Here is an 18,744-nt window from a genome sequence, read left to right as displayed (position 1 = left end):
TTAAAATGATCAGATATTATCAGTTAAGAAATCACTTTCTATTTGAGGGCTTGCAATTGTAAACCTGTTAGCAGTATATTATTATTATTGTTATTATTATTAATAATAATTATATTATTATTATTATGATTATTATTATTAGTAGTAGTAGTAGTAGTGACAGTAGTAGTATTTTCATTGAAAAGAGTACACATTGGATTTACTCAATTCAAAACATTGTTTGCACACAGATGATTTGCTTCATCTAATCAGCAATTTACAGAATTGTGTTGAATCATCACAAACTACTATGTTCAATCAAAGTGCTTGGTGTTGATACAAAGTAATTCAAATCTGGTTTAGTAAATAATGAAACAATAACAGTAAATTAAACAATTTGGTCATTATACTCCAACACAATTTGATTACTTTAGTCCAACACAATTCAATCCTTATTATTGCAATTCAGTCCCTTTTATTCCAATATGATTTAATCACTTCAGCCCAACACTATTAGATCTCTTATTTCTAGCAATATTTGTTAAATAGTATTACTTAGTAATTCTTTGCTCAGCTACACCTCTTTCAGAGCTTTATTGTGCACCTGATACAATGTGACAATGTTTGTCTCAATTGGAAAAGTAATCATATATTATTTTTATTGGAGCTTGTTCTTGTTTAACTTAGGGCTGCTATTATTACAGTCTAACACATCAGCATGAGACAATAAGAGTGACTTATATCTTCCAAATAATACCAATTTCTACATGTCACGTTTACTCAGATATTTGGGTCTTCACCCACATTGTTCCTGGATGAACATGTCAGTATTATTATGTGTTTTCCTTAACTTGATTCAAGAGCATGTCTTGAAGTTGAAGTTTGACAGCACCACTTATTCATTTCATATTAACATTGTGTCAATCTTTTGCTAAATACATTGTATAAAATAGAAAGATATGGAAAAAAACGTAATTTGTTAGAAGATTAACCTGAAAACAATAATCACAGCTGAATGGTTTTAATCAGTCACTTGCCTTTCCAACCCAGGTCAGGATTAAATTCTCCACTAGACACCATCTACAGGACAAACTGTGCTATAGCAGGAAGTCAACAGCGTTTGGATCTGAGGCTCAGAAATAAATTCTTGGGGAAGTGAAGAGGTCTGTGTTCCTGTCCATACCTGTTTACCCTTATCTTAACCTGAAACTAACTTTATCCCTAACTCCAGCCAGTCATGACTAACGATGCTTAACCTGACAACAGCCTTAGCCTGAGATGGGGTAATTCAGCACTTTTGTTTATTGTAGGTGAACATGAATTTTAGAAAGAAGGATTATTACTAATTTAAGAAAAAATAAGTCTCATTTCTTTTCTCATAGATTTTAAATATGATACAATATCTAGCCTTGTACAGAGACATAAAGATCATATTACAGAATTTTGTTGTTAAAATGGCCAAGACTCCCATATTATACAGTTGCTGTCCCCTATCATCTATCAGCAAGTTTCAATGCCCCTTTAAGTTTGAATGTTTCAGTGAACTTCAGTGAACTGAAGAGTAAGAGCCTGAAAGTTTGAGACTTTGACATCATGTAATATTCTTTGAAAAATAGTCAACAAAAAAGTCAACTATATGAAATGTTACATCCCAACCTGATCCAAAAAGTCAATGGTCCACTTACAGATCATTAGGTTTTTTACATTAAGATAAAACTATCCACCTTTTAAACATGTGCTGCTCAGTTACTTACTATACTGCTTAGTAGCTCTTTACTGATAAATAATGAAGTTAAGAAAAAGACGCCACAGGTCTGCCCACATTTTATTTTCTTGTAAAACAATTTGGCAACTTTTAAAAATTGAGGTTGGTAAATTCTTTAAAAAGTTTGGAAGAGGTCAAGTTAATAACAAGGATCACTTGCTTTTCTCACACAAACACAGATACATTATACCAGAGAAGGAGAAATTGGAAAAAAACTAATTAAGTTGATGAATTACAGTTGAAATGCCCATTTATCAGGTATAGAACAGAATGGCTTGAAAGAGAAGGACAACATTCCCACTGTTTTTTAATTAAAAAAAATGTTGTTCCAGTAATAACAATATCAATAGGCCAAATATGAATGGGGTTATCACAGGTGAGGTGAAAAGTACAGGATCTCTTTTATTAGTTCAGAATTATAACTGAGCTGACAAACCACACTGTTCTTACAATCAGACATTTTCTTTAAACACAAATCTCTTTATGTACATTGGTTTAGAATACCATTGTGTTGGTAGATCAGACTAGAGATGGTCTTCTCTTTACTTGTGAGGCATTTCTGACAGAATATCCATGTAACACCCGACTCTTTAGTGACATACCCCCTGGGGCTGTAATCCCAGAAATCTCAACACACACTCCCACAAACAAAACTAGTTCTTCCAGTTATTCTGGTTCTCTGTGGAACTAACAGAGCTCCACAGAGTTTTTCTTTTAAACTCATCTATAAATTATCTGCAGCTAAAAGAGAGAGACATTGTTGTAATTAGTTTGTGTTATGTATTTATTTTGGAATTACCCAGTTGTGAGGAGTTGCTGTCAAAACCTGTATATTAGAATTGCTGAATTTGTTCAAGGAAGTTTCTTCTTACTTAAGAATATGTTGTTTGGGCACCTAAAAAATAATATGAACCAACAGAAGTACACTTAATATTATAATGGCCTCATTCCATATCATATCAATGTCCTTTTTCAGATGAGAAACGGTGCTTTATTTCGTTTAGCAAAGGACTGAAAAAAAAGATCTACCTAAATAAACTGTTCAAACTTTTTACCGTGTTATATATTTTATATATATCTTTTTAATGTAGATCCTTCAGCTGTAGTGTAATTAATAACAATTATTTAAAAGTGTAGTTTAGTACTTGACAGATGAAAAATATTAATGGGGAAAAAGGTGCGTGCGCTGAAACAGAGGAAGAGGAAACTCTATCTCGACCAATCACAGGTCGACATTTACTTCCTCGTGTTTGGACTTGTCAAGTTGTGATTGGTTGAGGGCAGCAGTAACGTTTGAAAGAGACAGGAGCTGCAGATCATCCTCTCTCAGTGTGTGTGTGTGTGTGTAGTGACAGAATAGACCCACAGAGAAATGGAGATCGTCCACACTGTGCAGGTCCTGGTCAGGTCGCTGCTGCTGCTGCTGCTCTGCTCGAACTGTGACGGCAGAGAGTCGGAGTTAAACTACGTGACGTGCGGCTCCCTGGTCAAACTGCTCAACACCAGACACAACGTCCGCCTGCACTCACACGACGTCAAGTATGGCTCAGGTAACATGGTGACTCTTAAACAGTGTCTGCTTGACTCCAGCTGCTGCCGGCTCTTAGATACATGGGCTGCTGTGTTCTCTAAGATAAGTTGAAGCTCATTGAAAAATCTGTCAATTTAAAGTCTCCTCTCTTATCCGCGAACACACATAAATAACAAACCACAGGCCTGTGAGGATTAGACCCTGAAATATGTTTTACTGCAGGATGTGGCGACTATATCTTTATTTATATTTACTTTATATATGACGTCCTCTACGACCGCGGCCCAAATCCGTCTGTGGGGATGGAGGACAAGGGTAATGGCAGGTGAACAGGTGAACAGATGATATAACTTGAATCTTTAGTTCAAAACAGACGTTCTTCACCACATTTGTCCCACGCCGAATTTTACAGGGGGTGGTAACAGTTAGTGGGACGTGTTGAGTGATCTCCTGAAGTGCTCTGCTTTTGCCCGGAAAGCAGGACAATTTAAAAGTGTAATTTCTTCTATGTAGTTTGGCATGTGTGAAAGCAGCACAGCAGTGTCGAGAATCAAACGTGTCACTAAGATACACGTCTCCATTTTAACATATTACCTATGTGTTTCTTTTGACTTGGGTAATGTGACCAATTTCTTGTTATGTGCATGTCTTTTACACTGGTGTCAACGTCAGCAAAATATAAACCACCAGACTTCCTGCTAGAACTATTCAAAGCAAAGCAAAACTGTATCTCTTGTTTATATGACTCTTGTTGAGGGTTAAGCGCAGAGGATGTCACACCTTGTTAAAGCCCTATGAAACAAATTGTGATTTGTGAATATGGGCTATTTCTCTACACACAGTTTGGAAAAAAGAAGTAAACAAATAAAAAAATAGAAACACAATCTAGCCAAAGAAAAAAAACTGTCAGTGATTAGAAAAATGTACCAAATGCAGTGTGCAGATAGAACTATGGGACAAATGAGAGGGACAACAACAATAAGTTGACTAATGTTGGGAGACAGAATGACAAGTGTAGTGTGGGTCAACAGTAGGAGTAGTGAAACAGTAGAGTATTGATGGAGAAGCGCAGACAGAGGAGGAGTTGTCTATCTGGATGTTCACAGGAAGGAAGGAGCCCCTGTGGTGTCCAGTCGTTAGCCGTTGTCAGACCCATGAGAAAGTCCGGAGAGTCTGGTCCGGACCACCGTGGAGTTTGCCTTTCACACTTGCACAACGCAGCAGGAGATTCTCCGCTCAGACACGTTCACAACAACACAAAAATGTTCGGAGCGCTCGGTGAGGGATAGTGCAGCAGGCCGAGACGGGACATAACGTATTCATTCTGGTACACCCCCAGGACTGAGACGGTATCCTGAGTCAGTTTGTTGAGTCTGTTGTTGTCTGCCCTGGCACAACACAGCATAGACAAAGGTACTGGCCACCACAGACATTCACAGCATCATGTTACAGATGGTGAAGGAGCCAGAACCTACACAGGAAAATGAGCAGATTCTGGCCATTCCTGCACAGAGACACAGTCCTGGTCTAGTGAAGTTCGATGACCAAGTGGACACCCAGGTAATTGTACTCAAGTACCTGGGACCTTTTCCAGATTTAAGCTGAGGTTAAAGAGGTTCTGGAGTGTGACCCACAACTGGGACACACACAGGTCTCAAATGTCATTATAACCTGAAGCCTGTGTCACCTGAACAGCAGAGCTGATTAAAGGTGTCATTGTTAGTGGATGACTGTTGATCAATATGGTAAATAGTTACTTCTCACACATTAGTCTGTTTTACAACAACCTCCTACCAAACTTGGTGATAAGAGAAGTGTACATTTATTCAGACAGAGGATCTGAAAGTGATACAGCAACATTCTGAATGCAAATCAGCCTCCTGTGTGGCTCAGGAAGAGAGAGGGCTGTAACATGACTCTTAAACCATTCAAAACAGGCTCCTCATATTATTCTTCAAGTAAGAACTAACATAACTGTAATGTGTGTGTTACATTTGGACACATTAGATATAATGAAGTTACACAAGATGTTACATAAGACAAGTCACATGATCAGTCAAGTCTGGTGCAGACTTGACTGATTTAAAAATCACTTTAAAAATCTTTCTGCTTGTTACATACTTAAGAACCAAAACTATTATTCAACAATGATTATTTCCAAATGTCACAAGGTTAAAATGAGTCTCTGGTATCAGTTATGTATATCATAATGTTATTACATGTTATTGCATGGTTATTCCAAGGACAGGGCCAAGGTGTCTGAGTGCCACTGGAGTATTTTTCTTTCTTTTTCTGATACAGTGGAGAAGCTGCTTCTGCTGTTAGTTATTGTTGACATGACTCATCCCTATGTCTGCAGACAGTTCATGTTAGTTAGCTACTGTCACGGCTTCTAAAGTAGAGTTCTCCTGTCTGTCAGTGAAATCTACCACTCGTGTGTGCGTGTGCGCGTGTGTGTGTGTGCGTGTGTGTGTGTGTGTGTGTGTAGGCAGTGGACAGCAGTCTGTAACTGGAGTGGACAACGCAGACGATGCAAACAGTTATTGGCAGATTCGTGGGAAGCCAAACCGTCCATGTCAGCGGGGGGTGGCCGTCAGGTGTGGTGAGTCCATCCGCATCACCCACATGAAGACCGGTCGAAACCTCCACACCCACCACTTCAGCTCACCCCTGTCTAATAACCAGGTAAAGACACACGCTCACTGTTGCACTTGTGGAGCTCACAGAAGACACAATAATCATGCTGTGGATCCACTCACAATACAATACACTTTACAATTTACTGACAATCATTACAATAAATTGTGCAGCAGATCTATCAGTTTGCCAATACCGTGTCTGTCTGTGTTGTTGTCAGGAGGTCAGTGCCTTTGGAGAGAACGGCGAAGGTGACAACCTGGATTTGTGGACAGTGCAGTGCGATGCCGTCCACTGGGAGCGTGACGAGTCTGTGCGCTTCAAACACGTGGGCACCGATGTCTTCCTGAGCGTGACAGGCGAGCAGTATGGCCATCCCATCCGCGGTCAGCGGGAGGTGCACGGCATGAGCTCCTCCAACCAGCACAATTGGTGGCGTGCCATGGAGGGCGTGTTCATTCAGCCCAGCCAGGAGCTAATACGCCACGATGAGCTCTGACCTCATCACTGCATGGACATGTATGTGTGTGTGTGTGCACAGTCTGTGGATTCCTGTGGCTGTGGTGGTTTTATAGTTCACCTGGACCAAATGCTGTTATGTGTGAATGATGTAGAATATTTGAATGACTCGTCTCTGTACACGTGAAGCACTCAGGGTGTTCTGAGGCAAAGTGCAGGAGAGGTGTTGTTTTCCCTAAAAGTTTGAAAATCACTGATATTGTGTAGTGCAGCCGTATGGTTTATTTATTCTACAGTTTTCTCCTCAGAGGAATTCATAGTAGAGAAAATCAAGGCTGGGTAACTGGACATAGCGACTACTGAAACTGAAATGGTGAGAGGCCCTATGTCAAATAAAACTTACATATGAATATTGTGTGTGTGTGTGTGTGTGTGTGTGTGTGTGTGTGTGTGTGTGTGTGTGTGTGTGTGTGTGTGTGTGTGTGTGTGTGTGTGTGTGTGTGTGTGTGTGTGTGTGTGTGTGTGTGTGTGTGTGTGTGTGTGTGTGTGTGTGTGTGTGTGTCTCTCTCTCTCTCTATCTCTATCTATCTATCATAGGCTACCTTGATGTCGAATTTCTCACTTTAGTCCAGTTAATTGGTCAGAGCTTGTCTCAAAACACATGTCCCCTATCAGGAGGATTAGCTGTTAGCGTAAGTGTCCAGGAAACGTGTGCAAGTTTATTGTACCCAAAAAGTAAGGTATGACAATGTGTCTCTCACACACACTCACACACATACACATTTGTTTGTATTTTTTTTTAAGTAGAAGATCTGCCTCAACCCTGCCTCCGATTTGGTTTACTTTGATATTGTTACTCTTAGCCTAATAAATCACTCCTCAGTCCTAAACCTAACCTTACCAACAAATGAAGGCAGCGACTCCAAGCCAATTGGAGGCAAAGTAGGGGTAGTCTCTTCCTGCCATGGATGAGAAAGAAGATAAGTCTCCCTGGGTACATATGAACGATTCATTCTGAGGCAAAATACATATATATGTTTCTCAGTTATAAAACGCATCACTTTTGCTACGTTTATGCATGGCGTCCACTCTACTCCAGAGTTTTCATGCCTCTATAATACCCATGTTCAAGGGTAATGCATTACAAGTGTTGCTAAACTTGACTGTCAGTAACAGTTCCACATCCTCGTTGATCCAACAAAAGAACTCCAGGGTCTTTTCACCATTACTGTTACTCGTTTAAAGCATTTTCTGTAACTAAGAAACCAAACTTCTGAGTAAACAATCTGCTTCACCAGCATGCACATGCTCAGTGTACATGAATGGTCATTTGATGTGTTTTCAGCTGTTGGTATGGCAGGAGAATGTTTCTAATATGAAGCTAAATCACTGGATGTTGTTTAGGTTTGAAAACATCATTGTTTAAAAAAATAAAGCATTTGTGTCAATACAAAGATTCATAGTTATAGGTGATAATACACTGATAAAAACATCACTAAGAATTTTATATTCCATTTCTGCCAATAAATCCCATTAAATCCTACACACTGGTTCTTTAACATCCTGCTTGTTTGTTTTTTGGAATCAGAGCTTTTTTATTTGTGCGAAGGCAGAATTTTTAATTAATGTGTCAAACTGAATTTAACCTTGGTAATAATTTACTGTGATTCCTAAATACAAAAAATAAAGCTGTATCTTCTCTGCCTGGTGTTGCAGCTCACCCTTTAATCCAGCAGGTGGAGACAAGTCACCATGTAAAAGAGACGGGGAGACAAGAGGATGCATCAGGTCTGCGCTCCTCAGCATCTCTCTCTCCCTCAGCTTCCTGCATCCTCTGCATCAGCTGCCTGTCCGGTGTGTGTGTGTGTGTGTGTGAGCGTGTGGATTCAGAGGATGTTAATGCAGCAGCAGCCTCATTGAGCCATGTTCACTGCAATTATATGTATTGAACTAAACACCACAGAAGTGGTGGGGTCAAGAAAAAACGCTCAGAGGAGGAAATAACTAGTAACTGTTACTTCAACAGTTACAGGTTGTTATCCAATGAGATGTGTTAACAATATCACAGTGTTCTAATCCTTTGTGTTAAATCAATATTCTACACAAGATGAAAGAAAAACCAGCAGATTATTTTTCAGTCTTGTTCTATACAAAACTTAAACATCTTACAAACTGTTCATGTTCATCATATTATTTACCCAGAAGTCTTTTACCTGATACACATTCATCACATGGAGAGCCAGAGCTATTCCCCTGCACTCATTTCCCTTAATCTAAGCTGTTAATATGGTCCATCTCTGAATCTGTTGGTGACAACAGGTCAGTTTGTTTCTTCCTGCACCGACGGTCATGTGATGATTCTGCTCTGCAGTCTATACCTACAGATATTTCATATATTTAAATGGTGTCAGTTTGAAAAGCTGAAAATGTTCTCTAAATTAAATTCTGCTCTTGAAAACGATGATTAGTTTATCTGACAGTAATATGACACCGAGAAATAATTTTCATGTTCATGACAAAATGTACAATATTTTTTTATTTACAATAAATATAAAACATGATGCATTTGTGCATCTTTGACATTGTGTAAGGTAGTTACTACCTGAACCAGGGATAATATTATAATACATCAAATGGATGAAAAATGCACCATGATGGAAGGAGCCATTCTTAAGAATAAGATATTTTATCAGTACAGTTATATTTGACAGTTATGTGTTGACTTCTTTACTTAAGCCTAATGATGAATTCAGGAATTGAGTAGTGAATATTTAACAATATAGTGGTCCATCTCAACTGTTCACCACAATTACTGGATGGGAACTAGATGGAAAATATGGAGAAGTATGTTTGAAAATAAGTCTGAAGACAGCAGATCATTTGGCAAACGATCCTCCCACCGCTGATTTCAGCTTACAGGTGCACAGAGCTGCACAATACCCACACTGTGACTGGTGCAGTTGATACCAGACTGTATTGGCCTGCATTTACGACCTATGCTTTTTAATGGGTCACATAAAAACACTCAAAATAATTTCCTTTCAATTTATATTTATAGAATGCATTTAACCCCTTATCAAAAATGCATATAGTTCATTATTAAACAATACTAAACTAGAGTAATTAGTAGAGAAAGTGTGGTGTGTTTCGAGGCAGAGGAAAGTGTATCTCTGACAACACTGCATGTTGGTGAGTTATTGCTGATACTTGTCCTCCTTTATCCTCCAGTCAGAGGTGCACTGTTGCTGACCTTTAATGGGACTTTAGTGGTTGATGGGGTGGAGGTGCAGAGGGAGGTTCCCAGCCTCACTCATGAGTCCCAGCAGGCTGAGCACAGGAAATGTAAATGTAACCACCCACCTCTGTGGAGGAAGTGGCGTGTTGATCTATTAGCTCGCCCGTGTTCCTCACTTTTCTACAGCCCTGGGTCTGTTTCCACACAAGCTCACTGTTTCACTGCAGAGCTACGAGCTGCTCACAGTCACTGAGGGAGGCTGTTTCTGTAATACCTGCGGCTGATTGACACTATGTGGGCCAGAGTCCTGCACAGCTCCAACACATATTAGTTTCTTCTTTATTGAAGATGAAAAAAGAGGAATGCTACGCGGCTTAAAACCATATTCAGAAACAAAATGAAGTATAATGTAATCCATGTCAATCTTCAGATATGTTCTATGATTTAGTTCTTTCTATGACACGGCTGGAAATTTTGGTTTGGTTTTTAAAATATTTTGATGTTTTAGCAGTTTTCCTTCTCTATTATTTACTGATGAATCATGATTTGCAGCACATTAATGATATTAAAGTCAGTCATATGTTAAAAGTCATAGTATAATAGACAGTTTAATGAACGTACATAATATCTGTTTGATTTGATCCCACTCAAGATAAAGGATAATTTTCTTTCTTTTTCGTTAATGTTGCTGAAATGGCTTTTGTTTCTTATTTTGGGAATTATAAACACTTTTCTATAAAGCCTTTCTTTTTATTTAACCAAATAATTCCAAATTGTTTAAAGTCTAAACAAAGGCCGGTAAACAAGCACTTGTAAGAAATCTAATTAAAATGAGTAAAATTAAGACATAAGGCTGTTTTTTAAGTCTCCACTTCTACACAGATATTTTTTGAGGTTTTATATCCAACTCTACTTGGGACACATGCTCTAGTATTTATATCCCTAACTCTAAGATGGTGGTAAACGAAGAAATGTCATTTAGCTATGTTAGTTTTGTTGTATTTTTTAGGTTGGTTTAACAAACCTACAACATATCCTGTTTTACATAAAATACATAATTTTGTATATCCTTCAAAAAAGGTCCAAATTATTTCAAATCAAAATCATTAGCCTATGTATTTCTCACAAGTAAAACAATAATTCACAATTTGTTTAGCGTTTTTATACACTTATTTTTGTTGTATTCCCCAGAAAATACATATTACTCATGTAGTTGCCAATTTGTATTTAATTACTTTTATTAAGATATACTCCACTCCAATATAAAGACATTTATGCATATAGGCCATATCGAAGTAAATGAAAACATGTTTGTGGAAATCACACTGATGTAAAGTTAGAAGCACTAAAGTCTTGCTGGTGGCTAGCAGGACTGAGCAGTGATTTTTTTTTACTGAGTTCGGATTTTTACGAGTGACCATAACAAGTTTGACAAAGTTCGTTAAGTCTCACAAACACTTAGACAACCAAAACCTATTTGTTACGGACTGACCCCCTACATTACTGTCCCACATATGGTCTCTACCATCGTACAGTGAGGGCAGAGGAGTAATATCAAAATGAATTTAGATAATACATTTACAATTTAACATTACCAACATTTCCATATACAAGATACAAATCACTATTTCAAAATAGATTAAATAAATTGTATAATTAACTGACGAAATGAAAAAAGAAACTGGAGTCACTGCTCACTTGTTGACCCAAACAAGGTAAATGACATCTGCTGAAGTGTGTGCGTTCTCCTTCATCAAAACACGCCCCCCGGAAATATAGGCCTCACAGAGAAAGAGAAAGTGGGGTCTCCCAAAATACGTGGCTGTGTGTACACTTAAGTGAGGGGGAGGCTTTCCAGCTGCTTCACACAAATGTAAACAAAACCTGTCTACATGGCTAAGTAACTTAACATATGTAGTTTGGGTGAACTATGTTTTTAAATAGGATTTATAACTCACATTTCATTATTTTATTTTCGTCTACGTGTTTCAATATTGTCTAAAATCTGAATTTGCTACTTTTCTATCTACCTGTCATTCTGTTTTTTTACTGGGATGAAAAGAACTTCACTCCAGAGGAACTCTGTGCATCAATGGTGTCAGCGTCCTATGACCCTTAGGAATATAGCTCAGAATAAAAAACATACAGCACTTCGTTTAGTCTCACCTTTATTGAAGTAATTGTGACCACCAGATAAAGGCAGGTAAGAGGCAGTGTTGTGTTACCGATGGGTTGTGGGGTCTTCAGGCAGAGTAGCAGGTTGAGGGGTGGGGAGGGGGCTAGGCCCAGCTGACTGATGCCCTTTCATTATTGCACTGCTTGCTGCAGCTCCCACAGTAGTGCAACAGGGAAAGAGTGTCAAGCAGAGGGCGTCCAGACACAGGAAGGGCAGGGTGGTGTCCTCACTGCCCTCGGAGGTGAAGTCCTTTTGAATCACAAGTTTTGAACTGTCTCTTTTCAATTCAGTGTTAAGTGAAAGAGAGAATATTGCAGTTGTACATTTGGATTCATTTTAAGTCTAAAAGGAAAGAAACAAAACCCCAAAAGCTGTTTTCTGCAGCTCCTGTGTTTTATCCATATGTTTAATCCAAAGATGCAGTGATTTTTAACACTTTGCTGAGGAATGACTGAACTGTGGGAGCAGACTGAGCTGAGCTGCATTACACAAACCGCTGGATGAAGACAATCATCAGAGGAACACAGTGAAGGTCATTAAGGTTCATAATTAAATCATTAATCATATAGAATAATGATCATATTTTACATTGTATTGTATATTTTACATTGATCTGTGTTGATGAGCTACTTTTCGAGCAAGTTCTAGATATCATTAAATTTTTTTACATGTACACTCTACCCTGATGACATGGATCCATGCTGTGTTCACAAACAACAAAATAACTTCTCACAACAAAGCTGTGCTGATTGGCCACATTCTATCCCGTCTCTATCATAGGATGTTCCATGTGGGACATGTTTGAAAAAGTTCAACATGAGGTGGGTGAGGAGCTGGTGCAAAATAAAAAGGACTTAGTTCTGCGCAGTGAGAAATTTCTCAAAGCATGGTTGTCTGTAGACTTTGTCAGGCAGTGGTCAGAGAGGTGATAGCCAATTTATTGAATCGCCTTAAAGGAAATTAAGTACAACCCCACTCATCTGGATCTCACAGGGTCCAAAAACACCTGCACATTAGAGCATTGAAGTAAATACGATAGAAGCAGCCAACGTTGGACAGAGGGGGTCACATTCTATCTGAGGATGAGGTGCCAGTCACAGCTGTGGACAATGTGGGATAGATGCACAGATCAGCCGGTGTCTTTAATAGAACACTGTGTTTTAAATGCTGCAAAGTCCATAGGCTGGATCGAAGTAGTCTTACATTTAAAAATTTGGAACATCGCAATTAAGATTCAGATTCACATATCGGGAATCCGTCTAAATAAAGTTTATGACTTGATTTTTTTGGGGACGATCGCCCACTTCTAGTTTGAGGCTCTTAAATTCTGTCTATAGTGACATAATATAAGGATGAATATAAGGTGATTTCAGTTATTAAGAACAAAACCCTAAATCATCAGCAATGATCAATTAAAGCTAAAGCAGATTCTTCCATTAATAACGTGGCATTTAAATGATCAGTCCACTAGTGGCAAAAATAAACTGATATCCACTTATCTGTAGAGGCCATACAGATAGTTTTCAATCGATCTGTCTCTGAGATCCAACTCAAGAGAGGTGAATGGAAGTTCACTTGTGGTTAGAATTTTTGCACAAGGTCTTTACAAAAACAGTGTTGCTCCTACTCTGGCTAATACACAGTTGTTAGTGTCAACATCTTTCAAGAAGGAATAGTTCTTAAGAAAACTGTTATAACGACACTGCTTGTGAAAAGGGAAATGTCTTTCCAGTGCTGTCAGTACCAAACACTGCAATTCACCTCCATAGTATTTGGGAGGAGGCAGAAATATAGCCGATGCCTCTAGGTTTTGACCCATCGATGGACCACTTGAGGAAACAAAGAAAATATGTTTTTATAAATTATTTTGGTGAACCAACTCTTTCAGTATTTTATATTGTATTAAAAGGAAAATTGACATCAAAGCACAATTTTCTTGATCCAACATGGGTCAATGCAAAATCATTCTCTGATATCAAATGTTTTTCATCAACTATCATTTCATCATATATCAAATCCTATTTTTAACACATGTTAAAAATAATTTTATTTACACTTCCACTTTATGAGGAGACAATTAAAGCGCTGAATTAATGGGAGTGAATATCAGGTTTTACAAAAACATCAAATCATGTTAAACTAAACAATTATTTCAATGCACAGCAGAGAAAACACTCAGATTCATTAGAAATGACATTATTGGATGAAGACAATTAATACTCTGCATTTCTCTCACAGCAAAGCTACGATCTTGAAAGTTCTGACAGAGCTCGTATCACTGTGTATGTTTACCATCAGTGAGACGAATGGTCAGCAGCAGCAGAATGACCCTCACTGTAATGTCACGGACAGAATTAAGCCCTGTGACGTCCGCTGCATTAGAGGAAGATGAACAGCCCTCGGAGCCGAGACCCTATAAGCAATATTGCACTACTCTGTTAACTCTCGCGAAAGCAGAGGCAATATTGATAGGGTCTCGTCTGCGAGGAGACGTGGACGAGACGAGGCTTCTTCTCAGACAGGGGGAATCTCAGTCTGAGGCCACAGGTGGAGGACCAGAGGACACAGAACACAGAGGAGGTGGACGACAACAAACCCACACACACCAGGAGAAGACCCAAACATCAGTGTCTGGAGGTTCACTTCCATTTCATTGCTCACGGATGGAGCTAGATTTCTGGCTGTAGGCTCAAGTGATGTTGTGAAGAAGTTGTTATTTTGTTTTCTTTTCAATACAAATGTTCTAGAGTAACTTTTCTGCCAATCAGAAATGTTGCTACCAGAAAAATATTAACCTTTTTGATTCTGCACATCAGGTTCAGAATCTTAAAAACCCTTTGTATCTTCTTACTTAAAAATGACACAGCATGTAAATATTGTCTTCTCTCAGTAAATGTTTCCCTCATGAGGTGATGCCATTGATGAGGAGGATGGACATAAAAAGACAACTGAAAAAAAAAAAATAACAATAAATAAATCTAAGGAGAACAAACATGTGGATGTCATCCACCTCCTCCTCATGGTGACACTGTGAGAATGACGTGCAGGCCTGAGCTCATCAACTAAGTGCATTTAATTTGAAGCATTTAGCTTTTGTTTGCCTTCTGTAATTACACAGAATATTTAGAGACACTGTTTGGATTAAACAAGTAATTTGCAGGCCTCACCTTGGGCTTCAGAAAGCTGTGATGGGCATTTTAGATTTGTCACATCTGTGTCTAAGTGATGGTTTTAATTTGAGAGGAGAGAAAAAAGGTTTCATCACACTCCTACTTTTGACTTTGAATTTTTGGACGGATGTTACATAAACTTTCATTCTCCTGCTCAAAAACTTATTCAAAGTTCTCCCTGACGCATTTTCAATACTTAAAATGCTACAATTAATGAAGAGCCTGATGGCTGCAGCACAAAAACAGAAGAAAGCATCTTCTGACACATGAATTACAAACATCTGGTGTGATAGTGTCAAATATCACTAATCATAAAATATTATATTATTTGAAGCAATATTTGCATTTGAACATTTTATTGGATTTTGTTTGCACGTCAACAATATAACTGAAATAGATTTTGTTTCTATTACTTCTCATAAATCTTCAATATATTGACTTCCTGCTTCAGTTTAGGTTTATTTTTCTACTTTATGGGTTTGTATTATATTTTAAATATATGTCACCTTAAAATGGATGTTATGAAATATTTTACACAAATACAATGAACGTTGATTAAGTTGGTACATGTTTATGCAAAATGACACCAGTGAGATAATGCTTCCTGTTGTGAGCGTACATGTGATTCATCATGTGATCAGTTGAGCTGGAGTTATCAGCTTGATAAATGTATCTTATCATTGAGAGAGCTATTCGGAAAAAAACAGACTCTGATCTGAGTGACCAAGATTAAAAACGCCTTCATGTTCTTTTTTTATTTATTAATAATTTTTCGTTTAGTTTCACTGCTGCTTTACCCATGATATAAAAAAGAGTCTATGTCTGTCTATGTTTGGATTCTTACAGGATGCAGAAAAGTTGAATTTCCTCTGAGATCACACTAGAAGAGTTTCAAAGTTATGATAAGTCTTATGCTTCTAATCGATCAAATAATCCTTTCAGATATGTCCCAGAATCCATCAAGTTTACTTTTGTAGCAAGCAGCACTAACTGCACCCGTGTTTTAAGAGGCAAAGGTTGTGTCTATACTTAAATTTCATAAAAATGTAAAACACCTACCTCTATTCTGAGAAAACTATAAAATACATTTCTGTCTTTTGCACACATCATCTAAAAGTCTAAGCCATGTTTCCATTTATCAACACTGAGGAAGCAGTTGGGTCATATTGAAGAGAAAGAGCTTGTGAGGTGCCTCCACTACTTTTAGTGTCGGAAATGCTGCACTCTGACCCTCATTAAAACCAAATACTTTGGAGACAACAGACATGATAAATTCCTACCCCCTCCCTCTTTTTTTTTTGCTCTTTTAGGAATGGTCAGGGGCCTCTGCACACACATTGGCTCTGTAACAACACAAACTAATCACTTTAGGAGTGAAAGGTATTCTTTTACAGCTTGTGTTGCAAGTTGGACTCAAAACATTGATGAAAAATCTAAATCAGACAATAAATACAACTTTTCAAACAACGATACTTAAAATCCTATTTCTACACACCAAATCCTATTTCTCAACTCAAGGTCAGTTTTGGTGTTCTAACTACTGCAACACAAACAATTTCAACCAACACTGCTGTCACATGTACACTACCTCCACCCCTGTCATGACATCAGACCTAATGTATCTCCTCACAACTTTAAAATGGACATAGTGGCAGCACGCTGCAGCGGTTCATTTCCTCTGTCCCTATGTCACCATGAGTCACTCTTATTTGATGGAATTCCTTCAAAGCTCCCATTTATGAGCAACATAATTAGGGCCATTTAAACAAATTGATACAGTCGTGACCTTGCAATATGCCCACCTCAACTTTCTGTACTAAGAGTATGACTTCCGAATATTCTGTATAGCTCATGTAAGGTCTAAAGAAGCCTCAGGATAACACACAGCGGGTGTTTCCCCCTGAATACATGAGGGATTATAATGACAAAATAATAATGTGCCGCTTAGGGCGGAAACCAATATTTATATTCAATACAGAATCACCGCCAACTGTTCTCAATTAATCCCTAAACAGAATCTGAGCAAAAATAATTGTCCACCACAAGTTGTCGGAGCACATAGTGACATCTTCGAATCACTAGTCTTGCCTGCTCAACAAAGGGAGAGTCCATGTTCCAGCCAGATAATATTCACTTTAGAGAAGCTACAACCAGTGAATCTGTTTATTAATGAATTGATTTAATGATATAAAATACGTGCTGATTAGTTTTCTTCTAATCAGCTAATCACATAAGGGATTCACTGTTCCAGCTCTGACCCAGATCATGTGATCACACACATCATTCTTCCTCATTGCTTCCTGCACCAACATATGATCAGAAATAAACGGGCATGATATAACTCTTTGTGCTTTATTTGTTCTTTGTAATTTGTCCCAGCAGCAAATGTGCAGTTTGCGGTTTTAACACATGGCAACATAAACATATATTGTTTTTGAGGGCCTCATTGAAGCAGCAAGCAGTATGGATGATGTTGTGACATTAGACACACTCTTCAGTACATTTCACCTGACACGTCTCTGGACGTTACCCTCCAGGTAATAGGATCAACAGGATCTTGGTTTCAGGTGCGTTTACACCTACTGGTGAGCAGGATGGGATTGCTCTATAGCCAACTACTCCGGACACATGCTGATGGCATCTGTGATAGCAGCATTAATCCCTTCTCCATTTAATCACCCACAATTCATATAGAACCAGTCTGCTCTGGTATTTGCCTGCCAGCACTTTGAAAAAGGCAAGCTTCTACATGCCCATCATCCCAAGTCCCACAGCCACTCCATGCTAAAGAGAGAGTAAAACAATTATACATTTGACAACAGGCCACAATCACCTCATGGAGGTTTTGATTGGTATCAAAGGGCCTCCTATGTGAATCCACAACAAATGCATTTGTAACGTTCAGTAAAAGGAAGGAAAACTGGGACCTTATCTATACAAAAAAAACACAATAATAATAAAATTAATTCTCATATTGTTTCTATTTAAATTCCCTGTTCTAAATTTAGTACAATTTATTGAGATTTATATGCATTAATATCAAACTATTCTAACAACATGTACCACCACATAAATGTGATCAAATCTACTCAACTTTGCAAAATCACTCAGTCTTTTGTAGTTAACTTTCGCTGTGACCCTCATGAGACTAACCAACAGTACAAGTAAATTTTGATGTAATTGGATGTCTGCGAGTGAAAATAAATCAGCAAAACACATAACTGCAAAAAGGAGGTGCTCTTTGCTCGTAGCCTCCACTCAATCCCTCAAAGACACAACAAACAGCAAATTCCACAGTCACTTGCAAAACAGTGGCTAAATATGACACTTAAGGCTCACACACACACACACACACACACACACACACACACACACAGACACACACAGAGCGGCCCTGCCCTCCACATTCCTCACAAGAAGCCCCATCCCCCCTACGACCTGCCCCAAATAGGAAACTTACCCCCTTTTTCCCACCCACACCGTGACTTCTTCAAGCCTGCACACTCAAATTATACTTTCAAAAGCTGACTGAGAGAGAGAGAGAGAGAGAGAGAGAGAGAGAGAGAGAGAGAGAGAGAGAGAAAAAAGGTCTGTGCTCCACACAAACATAGGCCTATCGCACGGCCATAACAAAATGACTGCAGCGTTAACCTATAGGCTCACACATTCCTTCACAGGGAAGCCACGCACATTGCTCATTTTACCCGACAAAATAAAAGGCTCTTAAGTAGACAGCTTGTATGTAATAAACAACACATGTGTATGTATTAAGTTGTAACCAAACTGTATTCC

The 18,744-nt window shown here is 38.5% G+C and overlaps 1 protein-coding gene across 1 annotated transcript; it reads left to right on the top strand.

The window, feature by feature from the left end:
• Window positions 1–3,014: 3,014 nt before the first annotated feature.
• On the top strand, window positions 3,015–7,914 carry sdf2l1 (stromal cell-derived factor 2-like 1). Its single transcript, XM_035166455.2, has 3 exons — window positions 3,015–3,294; window positions 5,764–5,960; window positions 6,133–7,914. The coding sequence occupies exons 1-3, from the start codon at window positions 3,117–3,119 to the stop codon at window positions 6,409–6,411; spliced, it is 654 nt and encodes a 217-aa protein (XP_035022346.1). The 5' UTR covers window positions 3,015–3,116; the 3' UTR covers window positions 6,412–7,914.
• The last annotated feature ends 10,830 nt before the right edge of the window (window positions 7,915–18,744 follow it).

This window comes from Hippoglossus stenolepis, chromosome 9, assembly GCF_022539355.2.
Source record: "Hippoglossus stenolepis isolate QCI-W04-F060 chromosome 9, HSTE1.2, whole genome shotgun sequence".
In the NCBI taxonomy this organism is placed as follows: domain Eukaryota; kingdom Metazoa; phylum Chordata; class Actinopteri; order Pleuronectiformes; family Pleuronectidae; genus Hippoglossus; species Hippoglossus stenolepis.
The sequence above is the reverse complement of the archived record's forward strand: the minus strand, read 5'-3'. Positions and strand labels throughout refer to the sequence as shown.